Source organism: Chlorocebus sabaeus, chromosome 20 (assembly GCF_047675955.1).
Source record: "Chlorocebus sabaeus isolate Y175 chromosome 20, mChlSab1.0.hap1, whole genome shotgun sequence".
NCBI classification, from domain to species: domain Eukaryota; kingdom Metazoa; phylum Chordata; class Mammalia; order Primates; family Cercopithecidae; genus Chlorocebus; species Chlorocebus sabaeus.
Genome location: NC_132923.1, coordinates 69,205,076 through 69,222,484, shown reverse-complemented (window position 1 = coordinate 69,222,484; position 17,409 = coordinate 69,205,076). Strand labels below are relative to the sequence as shown.

The 17,409-nt window shown below is 42.6% G+C and overlaps 1 protein-coding gene across 1 annotated transcript; it reads left to right on the top strand.

Annotated features, from left to right (window-relative positions):
• The first annotated feature begins 4,051 nt into the window (after window positions 1-4,051).
• On the top strand, window positions 4,052-7,220 carry GADD45A (growth arrest and DNA damage inducible alpha). The gene is made up of 4 exons (XM_007978352.3): window positions 4,052-4,402; window positions 4,889-4,990; window positions 5,229-5,466; window positions 6,546-7,220. Exons 1-4 carry the CDS (start codon window positions 4,359-4,361, stop codon window positions 6,657-6,659), a joined length of 498 nt encoding a protein of 165 aa, XP_007976543.1. The 5' UTR covers window positions 4,052-4,358; the 3' UTR covers window positions 6,660-7,220.
• The last annotated feature ends 10,189 nt before the right edge of the window (window positions 7,221-17,409 follow it).

The window sequence follows — 17,409 nt, the reverse complement described above, 5'->3', positions numbered from 1 at the left end:
AGAGGGTGACCTTGTCTCAAAAAAGAAAAGAAAAAAGCAAACTCACAAATCTGTTCAAGGTGCAAAAACAACCTACCAGTGGCCAATCAACAACTCAGACCACCTGTTTCCCTCACCAGTGATTAGCCTACGAAGCAGAGATTCTCAGAACATTCCTCCCGTGATAGAAGCCTTCTGATACACACTTACCAACAGAGAGGTGGGGGATTGGGGGGGTGCTGATCTTGAAGAATGTTCTAGTTAGTCTCTTCATCTGACTGCTCCACTGGCTGGGCCTTGCTTGACTGGTGAAATGTGAGCAGCTGGTGGCAGCGCAAGATGGCCAGCCCAAAGCTCAAATCAACACCATGATTACTACCATGATTCTTAACAGCTGAAGAGAATTTTCAGAGGGTAAGGATTTATTGAACACACAAAAAAGATGACATTAAGAATATTATACTAGTTTTTTTTTTTTTGAATCGGAGTTTCATTCTTGTCACCCAGGCTGGAGTGCAATGGCACCATCTCAGCTCACTGCAACCTCCACCTCTGGATTCAAGTGTTTCTCCTGCCTCAGCCTCCCAAGTAGCTAAGATTACAGGTGCCCACCACCACACCTGGCTAATTTTTGTGTTTTCAGTAGAGATGGGGTTTCACCATGTTGGCCAGGCTGGTCTCGAATTCCTGACCTCAGGTGATCCACCCACCTTGACCTCCCAAAGTGCTGGGATTACAAGTGTGAGCCACCACACCCGGCCCCAATTAATTTTTGTATTTTTAGTAGAGTGGGATTTCACCATGTTGGCCAGGCTGGTTTTGAACTCCTGACCTCAAGTGATCCGACCTCCTCAGCCTCTGAAAGTGCTGGGATTACAGGCGTGAGCTACTGCTCTTGGCCAGGAACCTTATGATTTTTAGCAAGAAAAAATAATACAGTACAAATCTAAGTAGGTGGAAAATACATCCGTCACAGTCGAACTGATCTTCTCCTTTAATGTGGACAATGATTGGTCTAATGCTGAAATAACAAGCATTATATTTCTTTCAGATGTTAAAGCATTGATTGTTTTTTGAAAGAAAGAAAGAATAATTCTGCATTATGGAACCAGTAGTAGGAATGTATGTAGGATAAGCATGACTAAAATATCAAAAAGATCTTTAATATGCAAAGCAGGTAGCCGTGCTAAAATAATTGAACAATTCTTGAATATATATTTTCATATTATTTCCAAATATAATTATTTGGCATCTTTACAAACATTACTACAAGGGCATTCTACTCCTGTGTACTTGCAGTTCTCAGAGTTACCTGTAGTGGTTTTTAAAATGACATCACATATTGGAGTTATCACAGTGATTATAAAGAAATATATATAAAAAAATACTTATATAGGAAAATTTCTCTGATTTACCATTGACTACCAATGTCCTCCAGGACTAATAAACAGTTGTGATAAATCATCTATATCCATTCTAATGTGTAACTACAATCTAACTGTGTAGCTAAATGCAGTTTTTACTTCCAGCCATGAGGCCCAACTTTGAAGATAATCACTGAGAAAACATTCTAGGTATACTCAGCAATCAGGCAAAATGATGTAACATATCTGAGTCAGAAAGTATGACAAATGAATATTTTTGCATACTGGAAGCCCAAGCTTATCTCAGAGAAAATCCCCAAAATACTTGGGCAAATAACTTTCTGATGAAATCAAATATAGCATCCAGTACAATTTTTGAGTGGAGGACTAAGCCTATAATAAAAAGTAACCATTTGATATCACATTTTTACTGGATATAGTTGACTTGGGTGGGGCACTTTAGGACTGTGGTTCATTTGAATTGGTGTAAACAATACACGGGTTCTACTGTCCTAGCCTCCATTCAGATGACTGAAGTCATGGGACTTTCAGCATAGTTAGCTGATGACAGTGCATAGTATTTTGTCCCAAAATCCAGTTCAAGCGTGGACATACCAATTAAAGTCTAAGCTCTTTAAAGGCAAAGGACCAGGAATTGTACAGTTCTTGGTATAGAGGAGGACAGGAAAAAGTGTTTTTGAACTAACGTTAAATGTGGAATATGTGGGAAGTCATCCAATGCACAGGACTGCAGGATTCTGATATCTTATTTAACTCTCAGATTCTATTCAACTCAATAAATCTTGACTGTGCTTCTACTAAATGTAGGTATTGTGCTAGGAGCTGAGGACACCAAACTGATGAAGTCCTTGCTGTCAAGAAACTCACATGATTCCCTAATTCTTTGTCAGCTTGCTGTGATCATATTTGCTTCCCAAGAACCTCTAAGAAATGCCTAGTGGATAGAACCTTGGAGTTCCACGGAACATATTAACAATCGTCAAATGATGACTCAGGCTAGATTGTGTAATTCAGGTTTTGTCTGCAAAACTGAAAATGCTTTGGTAACCTACCTAAATTTCAACGTTGAGGAATTCTTTAAGAAATACATCAAATGTGAAGATTTAAGGCACAGACACGAGATACATAAGCATTGTTGAGTGAATTATGCGCTGACCATGACCATTTCTTTACTCAAAGGATGTCCCTGGCTGACAACGCAGTTAAAAAATGAGTGCAAAATGACAACTCAAATATATGAACCAGAAAAACCTATCACTTTTCTTTTCTACCAAATTAAGATCAAGAGAGCTGGAGAATATTTTGTCTAGAGTGATAAAAACATAAGGGTGCAAAACTCCCAGGTGACCTTTGCGAAAAATTACTTCTGTGACCTTTGGCTGTACAGCAACCTTAATAATGCAAGCACTGTTTTGAATGCAAGCATGTGGGAGCCGTTTTCACCACTTTTGGTGACTTCAGTAGGTTTAAGAAATGTTTTTGCATTTATTGCATAAACCATAAAACAAAGGAAGGGACTTTTGAACTACTCAGTGAGAGTCTATATATTAAAGTTTGTTTTTCAAAATGTGTAACTACCATTTGCAGTTTTAAAGGTCTGCTTTCCACCTGCAAGTTGCCATTATCTCAAAGGTGAAATTTTAGCATATGACTAAAAACTTCCTATAGTTACGGCTTCATGATTCAGCATCTAACATCAATAATTCACAGTGAGATCATAGGAGGCTCTCTGTGGAAGGTAGTGACATACATACGTTAGGAAAGGAAGCTTAGGGCATATCAAGAGCATTTTGAATTTAGACTTGTGGGCTGTGTGGGTGTCAGATGGTTGTCTCTCGACTGGTGGGCGTCCAGAAGGATCCTTGTTTGGGCAAGGCTCTTTGAGAAACGAGAATCTGGGTTGCCAGGGATTCATTCCCACATGTGGTCACCAGTTCCCCACGCAGACCAGTTCACGATTTCCCAGTTACAGCGGGCAGTTGGGAAACCGTTCTGCATTCTGTGGAAAAGACTCCAACTTGGTTCCCTGCCATCCCTGAATACAAACGGGTTGGTTTTTTTTTTTTTTTTTTTTTTTGAGCTTCTAACCCTTGCAGCTTTCCAAAAATAAATCAAACCAGCCATCAGGGCACCGAAATAATACTACTGCTAATAAGCAGCTTCGCCTAGACTTAGATAAACAACACTTCTGAGGTAAACTTTGCCCCGGAGGTCTGGAGACACTTTTTTAAAGTAAACTGCTTACTAATAATTACTAGACTTCGGTGCATTAACCCTGGAAATAGATTTTAATAGCCACCCCTTAAAACAAAAGGCATGAAACGATAATAAGAAAAAAGTGCCGCGACTATTATAGAAAAACACTTGGCAGCCTGCTTCAGCCCAAGCTGAGGCCACCTCCCGCCTCTGCTGAAGCCCTCCACTCCCAATGGTCTCCGCCAACCGGATAAGAGAGCGCGCGGGACCCGCCTTCCCCTCTCTGCACCGCCCCCGTCCCCGTCCCCGCCCCCTCGGCTCGCCTCCCGCGTGGCTCCTCCCTTTTCCGCTCCTCTCAACCTGACTCCAGGAGCTAGGGTCAAATTGCCGGAGCAGGCTGATTTGCATAGCCCAATGGCCAAGATGCATGCAAATGAGGCGGAAGGTGGTTGGCTGAGGGTTGGCAGGATAACGCCGACGAGCGGGGCCCTTTGTCCTCCAGTGGCTGGTAGGCAGTGGCTGGGAGGCAGCTGCCCAATTAGTGTCGTGCGGCCGGTGGCGAGGCGAGGGCCGGAGAGCGAGCGAACGAGCAAGCGGGGCGGGAGGGGTGGCCGGAGCTGCGGCGGCTGACACAGGAGGAGAAGCCCGGGCGGGCGTGGGGCGGCCGGACAGCGCCGGGGCCTGAGCTCCCGGCGCGGCGCCTGTGAGTGAGTGCAGAAAGCAGGCGCTGGCGCGCTAGCCGTGGCAGGAGCAGCCCGCACGCCGCGCTCTCTCCGTGGGCGACCTGCAGTTTGCAATATGACTTTGGAGGAATTCTCGGCTGGAGAGCAGAAGACCGAAAGGTAAATCGGCCTGCGGACTCTTCCGGCCCGAACTTCTCTCACCTACCCCGCGCTCCCGGGTGCAGGCGGGCTGTGGAAGGTTTGCAGGGGAGGAAGCAGAAAAGTTTGCACAGGGCAACTCCCGCCCTTGCTCCCTCGGGACTCTCCGTGTAGCGTCCGCGGACTGAAAGAGCATGCTCCGCAACCCGAACGAGCCCCGCCGGGGCCTTTGCAAAGGGCAGCAGTGGCCGACGCTGCCCGTGCGGCTCCCGGGACTGGCAGCCTGTGGCAGGGGCACTCTCGGGACTTCTCACTGGACGCCCGGTCCTTGGGCGTGCAGGGGTCATGGGGGGTGACGGGGCCGCGGGAGCGCCGGGTTTTCGGAGAGCCCAGGTGCGCGGTGGTGCTTGCATTCGAGAGGGAGGGGCGTGGTGCCGGGCAGTGGGGGCGGCGATGGGCCCGAGGGCACCGGGGCTGACGGGACCCCTCGCCCTTGCCCGCGTGTAGGATGGATAAGGTGGGGGATGCCCTGGAGGAAGTGCTCAGCAAAGCCCTGAGTCAGCGCACGATCACTGTCGGGGTGTACGAAGCGGCCAAACTGCTCAACGTGTAAGTGGGGCCCCTGCGCGTCTCCCGTGGCACCCCTTCCCGCCCTAGCCCGGGAGGTCGCCTTGGCTGGGCGCCCCTCGCCCGGCCGCGCCACTTCCTGTCGCTTTTCTTCTGCCCCCGCGGCTGCCTGTCCCGGAGGGGAGGGGGCGAGCGGGCCGGGCGGCGACCCCTGGGGACCCAGGCAAGGGTTGAGGGCGTCCGCGCTTCTGCGCTCACTGGCCCCGCCCGCTGCCCCCAGCGACCCCGATAACGTGGTGTTGTGCCTGCTGGCGGCGGACGAGGACGACGACAGAGATGTGGCTCTGCAGATCCACTTCACCCTGATCCAGGCGTTCTGCTGCGAGAACGACATCAACATCCTGCGCGTCAGCAACCCGGGCCGGCTGGCGGAGCTCCTGCTCTTGGAGACCGACGCTGGCCCCGCGGCGAGCGAGGGCGCCGAGCAGCCCCCGGACCTGCACTGCGTGCTGGTGACGGTAAGGGGCAGGGGGACTGCAGCCTGCGGGGTAGAGCCCCGGAAGGACGGGAGTCAGGGCTGGGTCGCCTGATTGTGGATCTGGGGTAGGTTTGGGTCAGGAGGGTGACTGCCTTTGCCCCACGAGAGTGTGGCTGGACTTTCAGCCGAGATGTACTAGTTTCATCATCAGGATAATCTGTGGTACAGAACATGTCTAAGCATGCTGGGGACTGCCAGCAGCGGAAGAGATCCCTGTGAGTCAGCAGTCAGCCCAGCTACTCCCTACCTACATCTGCACTGCCTCCCGTGACTAATTCCTTTAGCAGGGCAGATTAGATAAAGCCAAATGAATTCCTGGCTCACCCCTCATTAAGGAGTCAGCTTCATTCTCTGCCAGTCAGAGCTAAAAATAGAAATTGTGTAGGAGACAAACCTTGTTAATTCCCTAGAAATACATTAAGAGGATAGAGTGGAATTTTTTTCTCTGCAATCTTGCATTTTTTTAATGGGCCTTTTTTTTTTTTTTTCTCTTCTGATAAAAACCTTTGGTAGGTAGGGAAGTTATGTTTTCAGGGATAAGTGTGCTACTTTTGTCTTTTACATTTTGCTTTTTGACTGGTCTAGTCAAGTGACAGCCGGATTATTTTGCTACTCCTTAAAAGTACTACTCTGTCTCTTGGGAGTAGAGTTGATGGCAATTCCAGTTAACTGCTGTGCAGCTCTCATCTCATTGTGCACACAGCATGGAAATCTTTCTCAAAACTGTTTCACTCAGGTCAGGGTAACAAGTTTGGTAGAGCAAACCCGTGAATGATACTCTCATGCAAAACTGAACAGATATGCAAACATATGTATATGGTTCAGCTTGGGTTGCATGGGTTCAGACTTTGCAATGTGTAGTTTAATAGGTAATTACCCTTAACGATTTTGCACGGAACCCAACTACTTTGAAGAAACTTTAATTTTTTGTGCTTCTAATTTGTCTCCATGTCATGTAGCCAAAATATAGAATGTTCAAGTGTCTTCTCCTCAAAAGTGTAATTACTAGCAAATATCGATTTTTAAAAAATAAGTTTATTTTTCTAAATTTGTTTCCAGAATCCACATTCATCTCAATGGAAGGATCCTGCCTTAAGTCAACTTATTTGTTTTTGCCGGGAAAGTCGCTACATGGATCAGTGGGTTCCGGTGATTAATCTCCCTGAACGGTGATGGCATCTGAATGAAAATAACTGAACCAAATTGCACTGAAGTTTTTGAAATACCTTTGTAGTTACTCAAGCAGTTACTCCCTACACTGATGCAAGGATTACAGAAACTGATGTCAAGGGGCTGAGTGAGTTCAACTACATGTTCTGGGGGCCCGGAGATAGATGACTTTGCAGATGGAAAGAGGTGAAAATGAAGAAGGAAACTGTGTTGAAACAGAAAAATAAGTCAAAAGGAACAAAAATTACAAAGAACCATGCAGGAAGGAAAACTATGTATTAATTTAGAATGGTTGAGTTACATTAAAATAAACCAAATACGTTAAAGTTTAAAAGTGCAGCCATAGTTTGGGTACTTTTGGTTTATATGCCCTCAAGTAAAAGAAAAGCCTAAAGGGTGAATCATATTTGAAAACCATATTTTATTGTATTTTGATGAGATATTAAATTCTCAAAGTTTTATTATAAATTCTACTAAGTTATTTTATGACATGAAAAGTTATTTATGCTATAAATTTTTTTGAAACACAATACCTACAATAAACTGGTATGAATAATTGCATCATTTCTTATTGTGTGCTCTTGTTTCTTTTAACTCGTACTTTTTAAAACACATTTTACTGACGCTCTGCTCTATACCAGGTCTATAGTCAGAAAGCACGTGACTTAAAGGAGTTGGAGTTAGGAAAAAGGGATGGTTAGAGATTCAGCTTGCAAAATTTGAATAACTAAAGATCAATGATAGTGCCAAAATAAGATTATACACAAAAGGTTGAGGAGGCAGAGAGGACAGAGTGACCAAAGCTACCTACCAGTTTTTACTGAAGAGAGATCATTTTATGTTGGTCTTAGTTTTATTTCCCTAGTTACAGAGGGCAAAGGGATATTGCTAGCAGCTGCACTAGTTTGTGCAAAGGTGTGGAGGCCTGAAATACCACAACCAGGTCAGTAAAAACAGAGTGATTCTGTGTGTGCCTCTGGTGTAGAAAGATAAGGGAGCAACAGGGCTGAGAAGGAAGGTGGGGATTAGGCCCAGGCTGTGAAGGGCATTCTGTGTCACCCTTATGCATTTGGGCTTCCTTCTGTAAACTTCAGGCAGATAGCGGAGCCCTTGAAGGAAGTGGCATGATCAGTGTTCTAGGAAATTAACACCAGGATCTGTGAAAGATGATAATTGGGATGAGCAGCTGTAGGTGACAAGGCCAATTAGGAAGTGACTAAGAATCCAAGGCTGTGCATTTTGCAGAACCATTTTTACAGAGCAAACAGGGAAGTGGCCAGGCAACGTTTTTTGGTGCCCCCAGTCTCTTCCTAAAGCTTTGTGCTTTCCAGCTGACCATTTCTATGGTTCTGAGGGGTCTGCCTAAATTATATCAGATGGAATAGATGGCAGAGAAGAAAAGCAAAAGAAAAGGCTTCAGTAGAACAATCATTTTTAGTTGGAACAGTCACTTGATAATTAACTCCAACAACCTTGTAGACATAGACCAAAGAAAGCAAAAATGCTTATGGAGGCAAGGCCTAGTCTTGCTTTAGTCCACAGGAATTTTCTTGTCCTATTTCTCAAACCATCCCCTTATGGCTCCCCTGCCATCTGTCTTTCATCCTAGTCATGACTACATACAATCAGGGAAAAGGGTAGGGAAAACCCACTAATAGCAACAAAAGGCTCCAAGTTTCTGCATATATTATGAATACATAGGTCCATGAGCCCTTCACCTTGCAAATGACTCTCTTTTCCCACATCTGCTAGAAATGTGGGGTTTTAGGCCTCGTTTAGGCTTCTTGTGTCTTTTCACAAGTGACTGTTTTTCTACATCTGCTAGAAATGTGGGTTTATGTAGGCTTATGTAGGCTTCTTGTATCTTTTTAAAATCCAATGCCCACTCCAAAACATAACTGGTATTTAATATTTGTTTCTTATATTACCAAAAGATTGAGAGCAGTGAGTTTTAAATAGCAAGGTGTTTTGCCTTCCCATTAAAGTAAGGTGTTTTCAGCCCCTTTTCACAATAATTTGGTAAAAACCCTTTTGCTGGGATGAATGAATTAAAGTGGGTACAGAGCGGATAAAGCTGCTTCACTTAGTGGAACAAACACAGTAGCAGCTGGCCTTGATTAGTCCTCCTTCATCCTGTTTTACTCATGTAAAATGGAGATAAGATTACCTATCTTGCAGACTTGTGGCCTCTCCTACAGCTCTGCAACCTCCCTCAAGGCAGGTAATATCTGCTTCATTATTGTAGCCCAGTAGTTGACACAAGTGCCAGCAAGTAGTAAGTGCTGAATTAATATTTACTGAATAAATGAATGATTAGAAATAATGAATACAAACTACCTGGCACATGATAGATGCTCAGTGGAGTGTGGCTATTACTAAAACCCAGGTGATAGCAATAGGAAAACTGAAGGCATCAGAGAGATCTGTGTTATGACACGTACATCTATATAACTATGTTTTTCAAAAGGAGTTTTTGAGCTTTATTCTAAATTCACAATGCTTAGATATCTGTAATAGTACTTATACATTCTTCAGATTGTTTTGAGGGAAATCTCAACAATTACTGCAGTGCTGTCTGGTTTCTTCAAACTTTTTAAACTCTTGTTTTTCTTTCCTGATTGAGCATAACAGAAAGTTAACACAGCATTGAAAAACCCAATCATGAAACAGTTAATTTTAAACAAGTATAAAATTACCTGGATGGCTTCTATCCCGAATTGATGCCAATATTCTTCAGTTGTTGTCTTAAAAACCATTAAATCTACTTATTGCAAGCTATGTTACAACAAGAACAAAAATCCCCTCATCTACCTAAGGTGTATTGAATGTTGAAAAGTGGAAAATACCTATTTTTTCCACTGGCAACTTCGCCTCAGTGTCATAAATAGCATTGCTTCCTCCTCTCCACACTTAACCTAGGCTCTTAGCAAGTTAAACTTTTATAATGAAAGTAGCTAATCTCCTATAATACATACCTTAGTTCCCAAATAAAGAAAAAAGGGTCATTTTTAGGAAAGAATTATTTGTATACTGTCAGTTGAAAATATTTCCAAAGCATGTTTTGAGATGAGTTACTGGAGCCTTTGTGAAATAATGGCTTAATTCTCAATTACATAGGTTGAATTTTATTCTTTGATATATAGTAAAAGACTGAAATTTGAGAGATAGGTTTTCTTCAAATGAACAAAACTCAGTGGCATGATTTGACACCAAGCAAGTATCCCTCAAAGAAGTGAATACTTTTTTTCTTTTTAACAATACTTTGGTACACATAAGAACCTCTGTGAAAAGGTTTTATTCATGAAAACCACCAAGAAATATTAAGCGAATGCTTACTGTGGGCAAGGGACAATGCTGGTTATATTGAAGTCTACAAAAAAAAAAAAAAAAAAATCAGACACACACTTTGGCCTCAAGGACTTTGTATTACTACATGAATACAGAGCAGAAAATTACCAGCAACATAAGAAAGGCCCAGAGAACTGTTCCGGAAGTTCAAAGGATAGAAATCTCCAGAAGGCATACAGGAATGGAATGGAGAAAAAGGTTGTAAACTCTCTGTTCATAAGCTAGCATCGTATTTTGCAAACAGCACAAAAATGGGATCGATTGACTGAATGTCGAATATAATTCTGCTATGTGCTACAAAGAATACAAAGATGTAGCCTATTACAGCATTTGTCCTTAAGTTGACAATCTATAAGGAAATCATTAAGCACATTAAAGAAAAGATAAGCATGTTCATTTCAATCATGCTGTTTACTGAATGCATATCATTTTCCTGGCACTGTGTTAGGTTCCAAGGCCACAAAGGTGAAAAAGCAGCTGTCTTTAAGGATGTGTACAATTTAGTAGGGATACCTGATACCTGTAATACTAGGTGGTAAGTGATAATGAGGTATATTCAAGACCTAAGTGTTCCTGGGGCCAGGGAATGTTTGCCAGGTTCAGTGAGACCTGAAAGATGAAGAGATCTGCCAGGTGAATGTGAAGGGCATTTACTCCAGTAGGAAAAACAATAGCTCAGGAAAGTACACACTGAAGGCGTTTGGAGCTAGCTTTTGGGGGACAGCAACAGTCATACAAGACTTATTACATCCTGAGCTCTGATCTAAGCATTTTACAGACAGGAACTCATGAGCATTCTCAACAACCCTGTGGGAGTAGCTACTATTATTAGTCCCATTTTGAAAGTGAAAATACTGATACACAGAGATCTTAATTTGCCCAGAATCATATTGCGAGTGGCAAGACCAGGATGCAAACATGTCCTCCAGTGATGGGTGATGGAGTGGCAAAGATGGTAGAAACCGGAGCATGATTTTCCTGCAGGCCAAGCTTCTTTTCTACTAGATGATAGAAAGCCATTAAAATTAATTGGCAAAAACTAAGAGAAGAGACAGATGCTGGCACCACCAAGAGACAGACAACAAAAAGATGATGCTATAGCTTACAACGTCCTAATGTGAGGGTGGAAACTGGTAGCCAAAAGAAATGTGGATCACACAATGTTTAAAAATTTTCAAAAATCAGTTGTAAACATTTAAAAATGGGAAAATTTCTTAGCAAAATCCAGACTTGTATTGTCTCTTGAAAATTTGCTATATTGGCAACAGTGGGTCCACACTCTGCATGGCGGCAATTGGCTGGAGCCGAGAGGAGGCCCCTCCCTTTTAGTCTCAGATTTCCAGTTTGCCACAGACCTCACCCCTCCCTGTTATAACTCTAGTTTGCTGGACTCACGTAAGCTTCCCTCCCTAATCCTGTTAGGCATGTGAGGTCCACCCTTCGCCCCCACCCCACCGACTCAGACTGCGGCTTAGAATCTTCCTGTGTAAAATGAAGTGTTTTACACTATCGGAATTTCTCAAACTGTTTGGATGATAATAAGGCCCTGGGGTGTTTGTTAAAAATATAACTTTCAAGACCTATTCCCAGAAGCTTTAGATTAAGTGGGGCTGGAATAAGGCTCAGAATTTATTTTTCCTGATTCAAGCCCCAGAAGAAGAAAACATTATATGTGTGTGTGTGTGTATTCTCTCTATACATATATATATGTATATGTATATACACACACACATATATATGTATATATTCACACACACATATGTATATGTTTTTAACAAGTAATTCAGGTAATTCTTATAAGGGAAGTTTGAGAAACAATGAATGGTCTCTCGGAGCTCTGTTTACAAATCTGAGGGATTAGGGAGGGAGAAGCTTCTACATGATCAGTTTCCAGTTTCCCTTGATGTTAGCCCACCAAAAGGATGCATATTTCTCTGCGAAGATTGCAGGGATTCCCAGGAAGAGGTGTACCAGAACCATTTGCTACCTGGAGACAGAGAATTTACAAGTTAACTCAGGTGATCACTGCAAAAAAGGTAGAAGAGTCTACAAACAGAATGGTTCTTACCTCTCGAACTGACAGATCAACTCCCACTCCCCACAGAAATTAGAAACACATCTTCTAGTTTTTCTTCACTAGTTTATTATCCTTGTTCATTCTAACTATCTTCATGTCAAGACCCTGCTTAAAAATCTCTTACCAACTTGCCTTCTCCCCCATATAATTCAATACAAACTCTTGGCCTTTGTTATGTGCTAGACATGGTGCTAGGCACTTTGAAGACGAGGGAGAAGCTGACAAGCATGATTAAAATCTGTTATTGTTATACAATGAGTACTTCTCAGTGTCAGGCACATAGTAGGTGCTGAGAAGTAAGTGGGGCTTCCTGTTTTAGTTTTTCTTTTTTCTTTTCTTGGAGACCGAGTCTCGCTCTGTTGCCCAGGCTGGAGTGCAGTGGCACGATCTCGGCTCACTGCAACCTCTGCCTCCCGGGTTCAAGCAGTTCTTCTGCCTCAGCCTCCCTAGTAGCTGGGATTACAGGTGTGTGCCACCACACCCGGCTAATTTTTTATATTTTTGGTAGAGACAGGGTTTCATCATGTTGGCCAGGCTGGTCTTGGACTCCTGACCTGGTGATCCTCCTGCCTCAGCCTCCCAAAGTGCTGGGATTACAGGTGTGAACCACTGCGCCTGGCCACTTCCATTTTTCTTACAACCACTAGTACTTTCTGCCTTTCATGGATTTTCACATTTATTAATTCATTTGATTCTCTGCTAAAGCAACTGAGGCTCAGAGAAATCAAGAGACATCTCCAAGATCCCATGGAAGTGGAAGAATCAGAATTTTCCTGTGAACTCAGTCCTCTTGATGCTAGGTCAGTCTCTCAAAGATGCCAACCAGACAGCAGAGATTAGGCTGGGGAAGAATGAAACTAATTGAATCGAATCTTTTACTTATCCAATAAGTGGGGCAGAGCCTTGGGAAAGCTAAAGGACACACAAAACAGTCAGGCGAGAATTCTAAGAATTGTCTTCTTTCATCTGATAACTGGGAAAGTTCTAAGCATCATTGGAAAGGTGACCTTTGTGTCCCTGTATGCTTTTATGCTAATATCTTTTCTAGCATTGTCTGAGAAAGAATTTATAAGAAAAGCAGCAAACTTTCTTAGTATCATCACTTAACACATGATTATATCACAATATTGTAATCATCTTACCATCATCGAAATAAGCACTCAGCAAGAAATGGGTCATCTGAGGAAGTCTTCTGATTTGATTTTGCGTCTTTATATAACTGTGAAGGACAGGGCTAGTGAAAGATAAGAACAAGAGTACAGCAGTTAAGACAGTGGCCGCCACTCCAGGCCGCTGTCTTAATACCAGCCTGTAATACCAGCACTTTGGGAAGCCTAGCTGGGAGGCTTGTTTGAGGCTAGGAGTTTGAGATCAGCTTGGGCAACATAGCAAGACCCTATTTTTATAAGAAAGAAAAGAATAAGAAAAATGAAGAAAAAAGACAGTGGATTCTTAAAGGCAGAGAGACTTGAGCTTGAATCCTGGATCCTAGCTAGAACTTGGGAAAGTTAGTGTAACTTCTCTAAGCCTCAGTTACCTCTCCTGTAAAATGGGGGAAATAAACAAGGCTTATATCATTGGGTTATGGTGAAAAGGAAAGGAAACAACACGTAGGAAGAACCTAGCTCAGTTCCTAGAAGCAGTCAATATATGTAAGCTAATAATAATTGCATCTTCCATGAACTGGTGATTTTCTATGCATGTTTATATTCCATTCATATTTAATTGTTCTGTTTGCAAATTAGTTATATAAGTAAAAAAGAAACCACCCAGTAAACTACATGGCCCAACATAACTGAATTCAGCAAGACACCACCCCATTAAATTATGTTAATTTTTTACTAATCTAGTTTCCCCCTCCATTTCCATTAACTCAATTTAGTTCTTTATCTCTCATTTAGGTTATCAGAACAGTTTCTGTTCAAAATCAAGGTTGTGAGAACATAAGTACTGGGTTTCAAGTACTGTGCTAGAGCTTGCTCCATAAAGATGATTATGACACAGTTTCTACCTGCAGTTTCCTGTAGGAACTATAGGAAGCTGACAGACACAGATAATTTTCAAGCCAGAGTGGTGTCATGGCAAGCATGGGTATGCACAATGTGTGTGTGTGTTTGTGTGTGTGTGTGTGCGCGTGTGCATGTAGGGGGTGGTCAGGAAGCCTTCCAGGAGAAGGTGATGCTTGATGTGAGTCTTAAAGTACATTTAGGAGCTCATTGGGGTGAGGGGTGTGGCATGTGTGGGGCTCTGTGGTGTTTGTTAGGGGATTAAATATTTAAGGAAGGGAGTGGAGAAAGGCAGGCTGAAGAGGTAGACAGAAACAGATCACAGAAGAGGTAAATAGCGGGTGGGGTTGGAGGAGAGTGATGCGGATTTGGAATGGAAAGGAGTTGAAGAACTAATAGAAGAATAGTGAATATCACCCCCCACTCCCCACTCCCCACAGAAATTAGAAACACATCCTCCAGTTTTTCTTCACTAGTTTATTATCCTTGTTCATTCTAACTATCTTCATGTCAAGACCCTGCTTAAAAATCTCTTACTAACTACCCTTCTCCCCCACATAATTCAATACAAACTCTTGGCCTTTGATTATTTGACCCAACCTTCCTTCCCAGCCTTGTCCACATTCTCCTTCCCATACTTCTGTTGCAAAGATCTCTGCTAATCTGACACTCCATGCTTCCTTAGATCCTGGGGCTTTTGCGCACACTCTTTTTCACTGCTGAGAATATCCTTTCCCTGTTCTTTACCAACAAACTCCTACTCGTTCTTCAAAGTCCAACTAATGTATTATCTCTTCTGTTAAATCTTTTCTGACTCATTCAGGCAGAACAATTTCTTATGATAGCATTTGCCATATTGCATAGCAATTTATCTGTTTATTTCCTACTGCCCACGCCCCTCTTACCCCCACTCCCACTATCCTTGTCTTTTCTGGGTTTATCCTAGGACACACCTACCACAGTGATGGTAGGAGCTCAACAAATAAATACATTTCTCTTTGTTCTGTTTCTATAAACCAAATGCACGCTCATTCATGTTGAATGTTTGAATGGACTATTTTTCTTGTTGTAGTTACGTTTTATGAACTCATAAGGTGCTACTGACACTCTAAGTTTGTTGAAGAAGTTTGCTCACTTAATTCTGTTAGTGGTAGGCTGTCAATATTCAAAATGCTCTTCTATAATTCATTTTTCCTTAAAATTCTTTACCGACCTGTTGATGAGCCAGTAGCTGAAGTGTCAGGAGGTGATTCTTTAAATACATTTTTAATACCTATAATTATACACAACAAACCCACATGCCCTCCTCTGACTCCATACGCTAGACTTTGGTTCTTCTCCTTATTTTCAGTTCAAGGAGGAAAATGTAAAATGTCCTGGGGTGGAGATGGCAAGAGGGTTGATCTCCTCTCAGATTTACAGATTTATATAAAATTTGAAGCTAGAGGAAATGTTAAAAATTACCTAGCCTATATCTTTTTAAAAAAAGTGAATGGGGAAATAGAATCAGAGGTCATAAGTGTCCTAAGGTTGAACAGTGAATGAATAGTAATCAGTCCAGAACATGCATTTGCTGATTCCAAGATATGTATTCTTTCTCTTACGTCACACTGGCTACCCTGAAAAATGGTTTTCTGAAACCATATCCAATATACTTTTGGATCTCTCCAGGCTTCTATTTCCTAGTATGTAAAGTAGGAATAATAGGAGTAGCTGTTTCCTGGATTTGTTGTGAGAATTACATGAACTAACAGATGCAGGCCAGGTGCGGTGGCTCACGCTTGTAATCCCAGCACTTTGGGAGGCCAAGGCGGGTGGATCACCTGAGGTCAGGAGTTCGAGACCAGCCTGGCCAACATGGTGAAACCCCATCTCTACTAAAAATACAAAAATTAGCTGGGCGTGGTGGTGCATGTCTGTAATCCTAGCTACTTGGGGGGCTGAGGGAGAAGAATCACTTGAACCTGGGATGTGGAGGTTAGGGTGAGCCAAGATCTTACCCCTGCACTCCAGGCTGGGCAACAGAGGAAGACTCTGTCTCAAAACAAAAAAAAAAAACAACAACCCCCTCCAAAAAAAAAAAACAAACAAACAAACAGATGCAAGATGCTAAGAACAGTACCTAGTCATAGTAAATGCCTGAAATATAGCACTGTTTATTCTTAAGGCCCAGGGTATTACACCCATGATTAGTAAAGGACTTATTTGTTTACCTTACCTTTTATTTAATCTAACAATTACCAAAGTAACTGTTTTTGTTTGTTTTTTCCCTTATTCAAACCATGCTACAAATGTTAAGATAGTCCATGGGCTGTAGAATCTGCCTGGGTGTATGTACTTAGGACCCGTTCTTTTATATTGTAGGATCGAGCACAATTTTAACTTCTCTGAGCCTCAGTTTCCTCATCTGTAAGATGGGCTTAAATCACATCTACTTTCCTTTAGAGTCCTTTAAATGGGAGAACACATGCACAATGCCCAGCCTAGTGTCTGGAGTTCAGTGTTCCTCATTGCCTTGCACAGATGTCTACAAATGTTGACAGATGTTGCATGGCCAATGTTGAAACGTTACATCACCAAGGTCGGATCTAAAATGCTTATTTAGAACAAAGCACTTCTAGGGTACTGGCCATGGGAAAATGTTTCAAGGTTAAAAGTAGAAATGTGAAACTTGTCTGCTTTACATAGGTGATTCTTTGTTTTTTTTTTTCTTAAGAACAGTGGTTCTGTCACCAGGCTGGAGTGCAGTGGTGAAATCTCGGCTCACTGCAAGCTCTGCCTTCCAGGTTCATGCCATTCTCCTGCCTCAGCCTCTCCAGTAGCTGGGACTACAGGCACCCACCACCATGCCCAGCTAATTTTTTGAATTTTTTAGTAGAGATGGGGTTTCACCGTGTTAGCCAGGGTGGTCTCGATCTCCTGACCTCGTGATTCGCCTGCCTCGGCCTCCCCGAGTGCTGGGATTACAGGTGAGAGCCACCGTGCCTGGCCTACATGGGTGATTCTTGGAGTTGATTCCCAAAGGGGATGCTTGGCTTTTTACTTGCTTGTATTGTAGGGCTTCATGACAATTTTTTCCATATCCAGATCAAAGGTATGCTATTATATACTGACATTAAAAAAATATATAAGTTGGCTTACTTTTTATTTAAATCTATTTTAGAAGGAAACTTTCTATCACAACTTGTGCTAGTTCTGGTTTTCCTAATACATATAAAACTACACAATTAATAAAATGTTAAAAAATTAACATGTGCACTACCTAAATCTCACATGCCAACTTTTAATTAAGGTCAGCGACATTAGTGACCAAGTCTGTCAG

What these genes read in the sequence shown, in the direction of transcription:
- GADD45A (XM_007978352.3), top strand. Translation starts at nt 4,359, where the DNA reads ATGACTTTGGAGGAATTCTCGGCTGGAGAGCAGAAGACCGAAAG. An exon ending in GGAGAGCAGAAGACCGAAAG is followed by an intron (nt 4,403 to 4,888) that starts GTAAATCGGCCT and finishes GCCCGCGTGTAG; the next exon opens with GATGGATAAGGTGGGGGATG. An exon ending in TGCACTGCGTGCTGGTGACG is followed by an intron (nt 5,467 to 6,545) that starts GTAAGGGGCAGG and finishes ATTTGTTTCCAG; the next exon opens with AATCCACATTCATCTCAATG.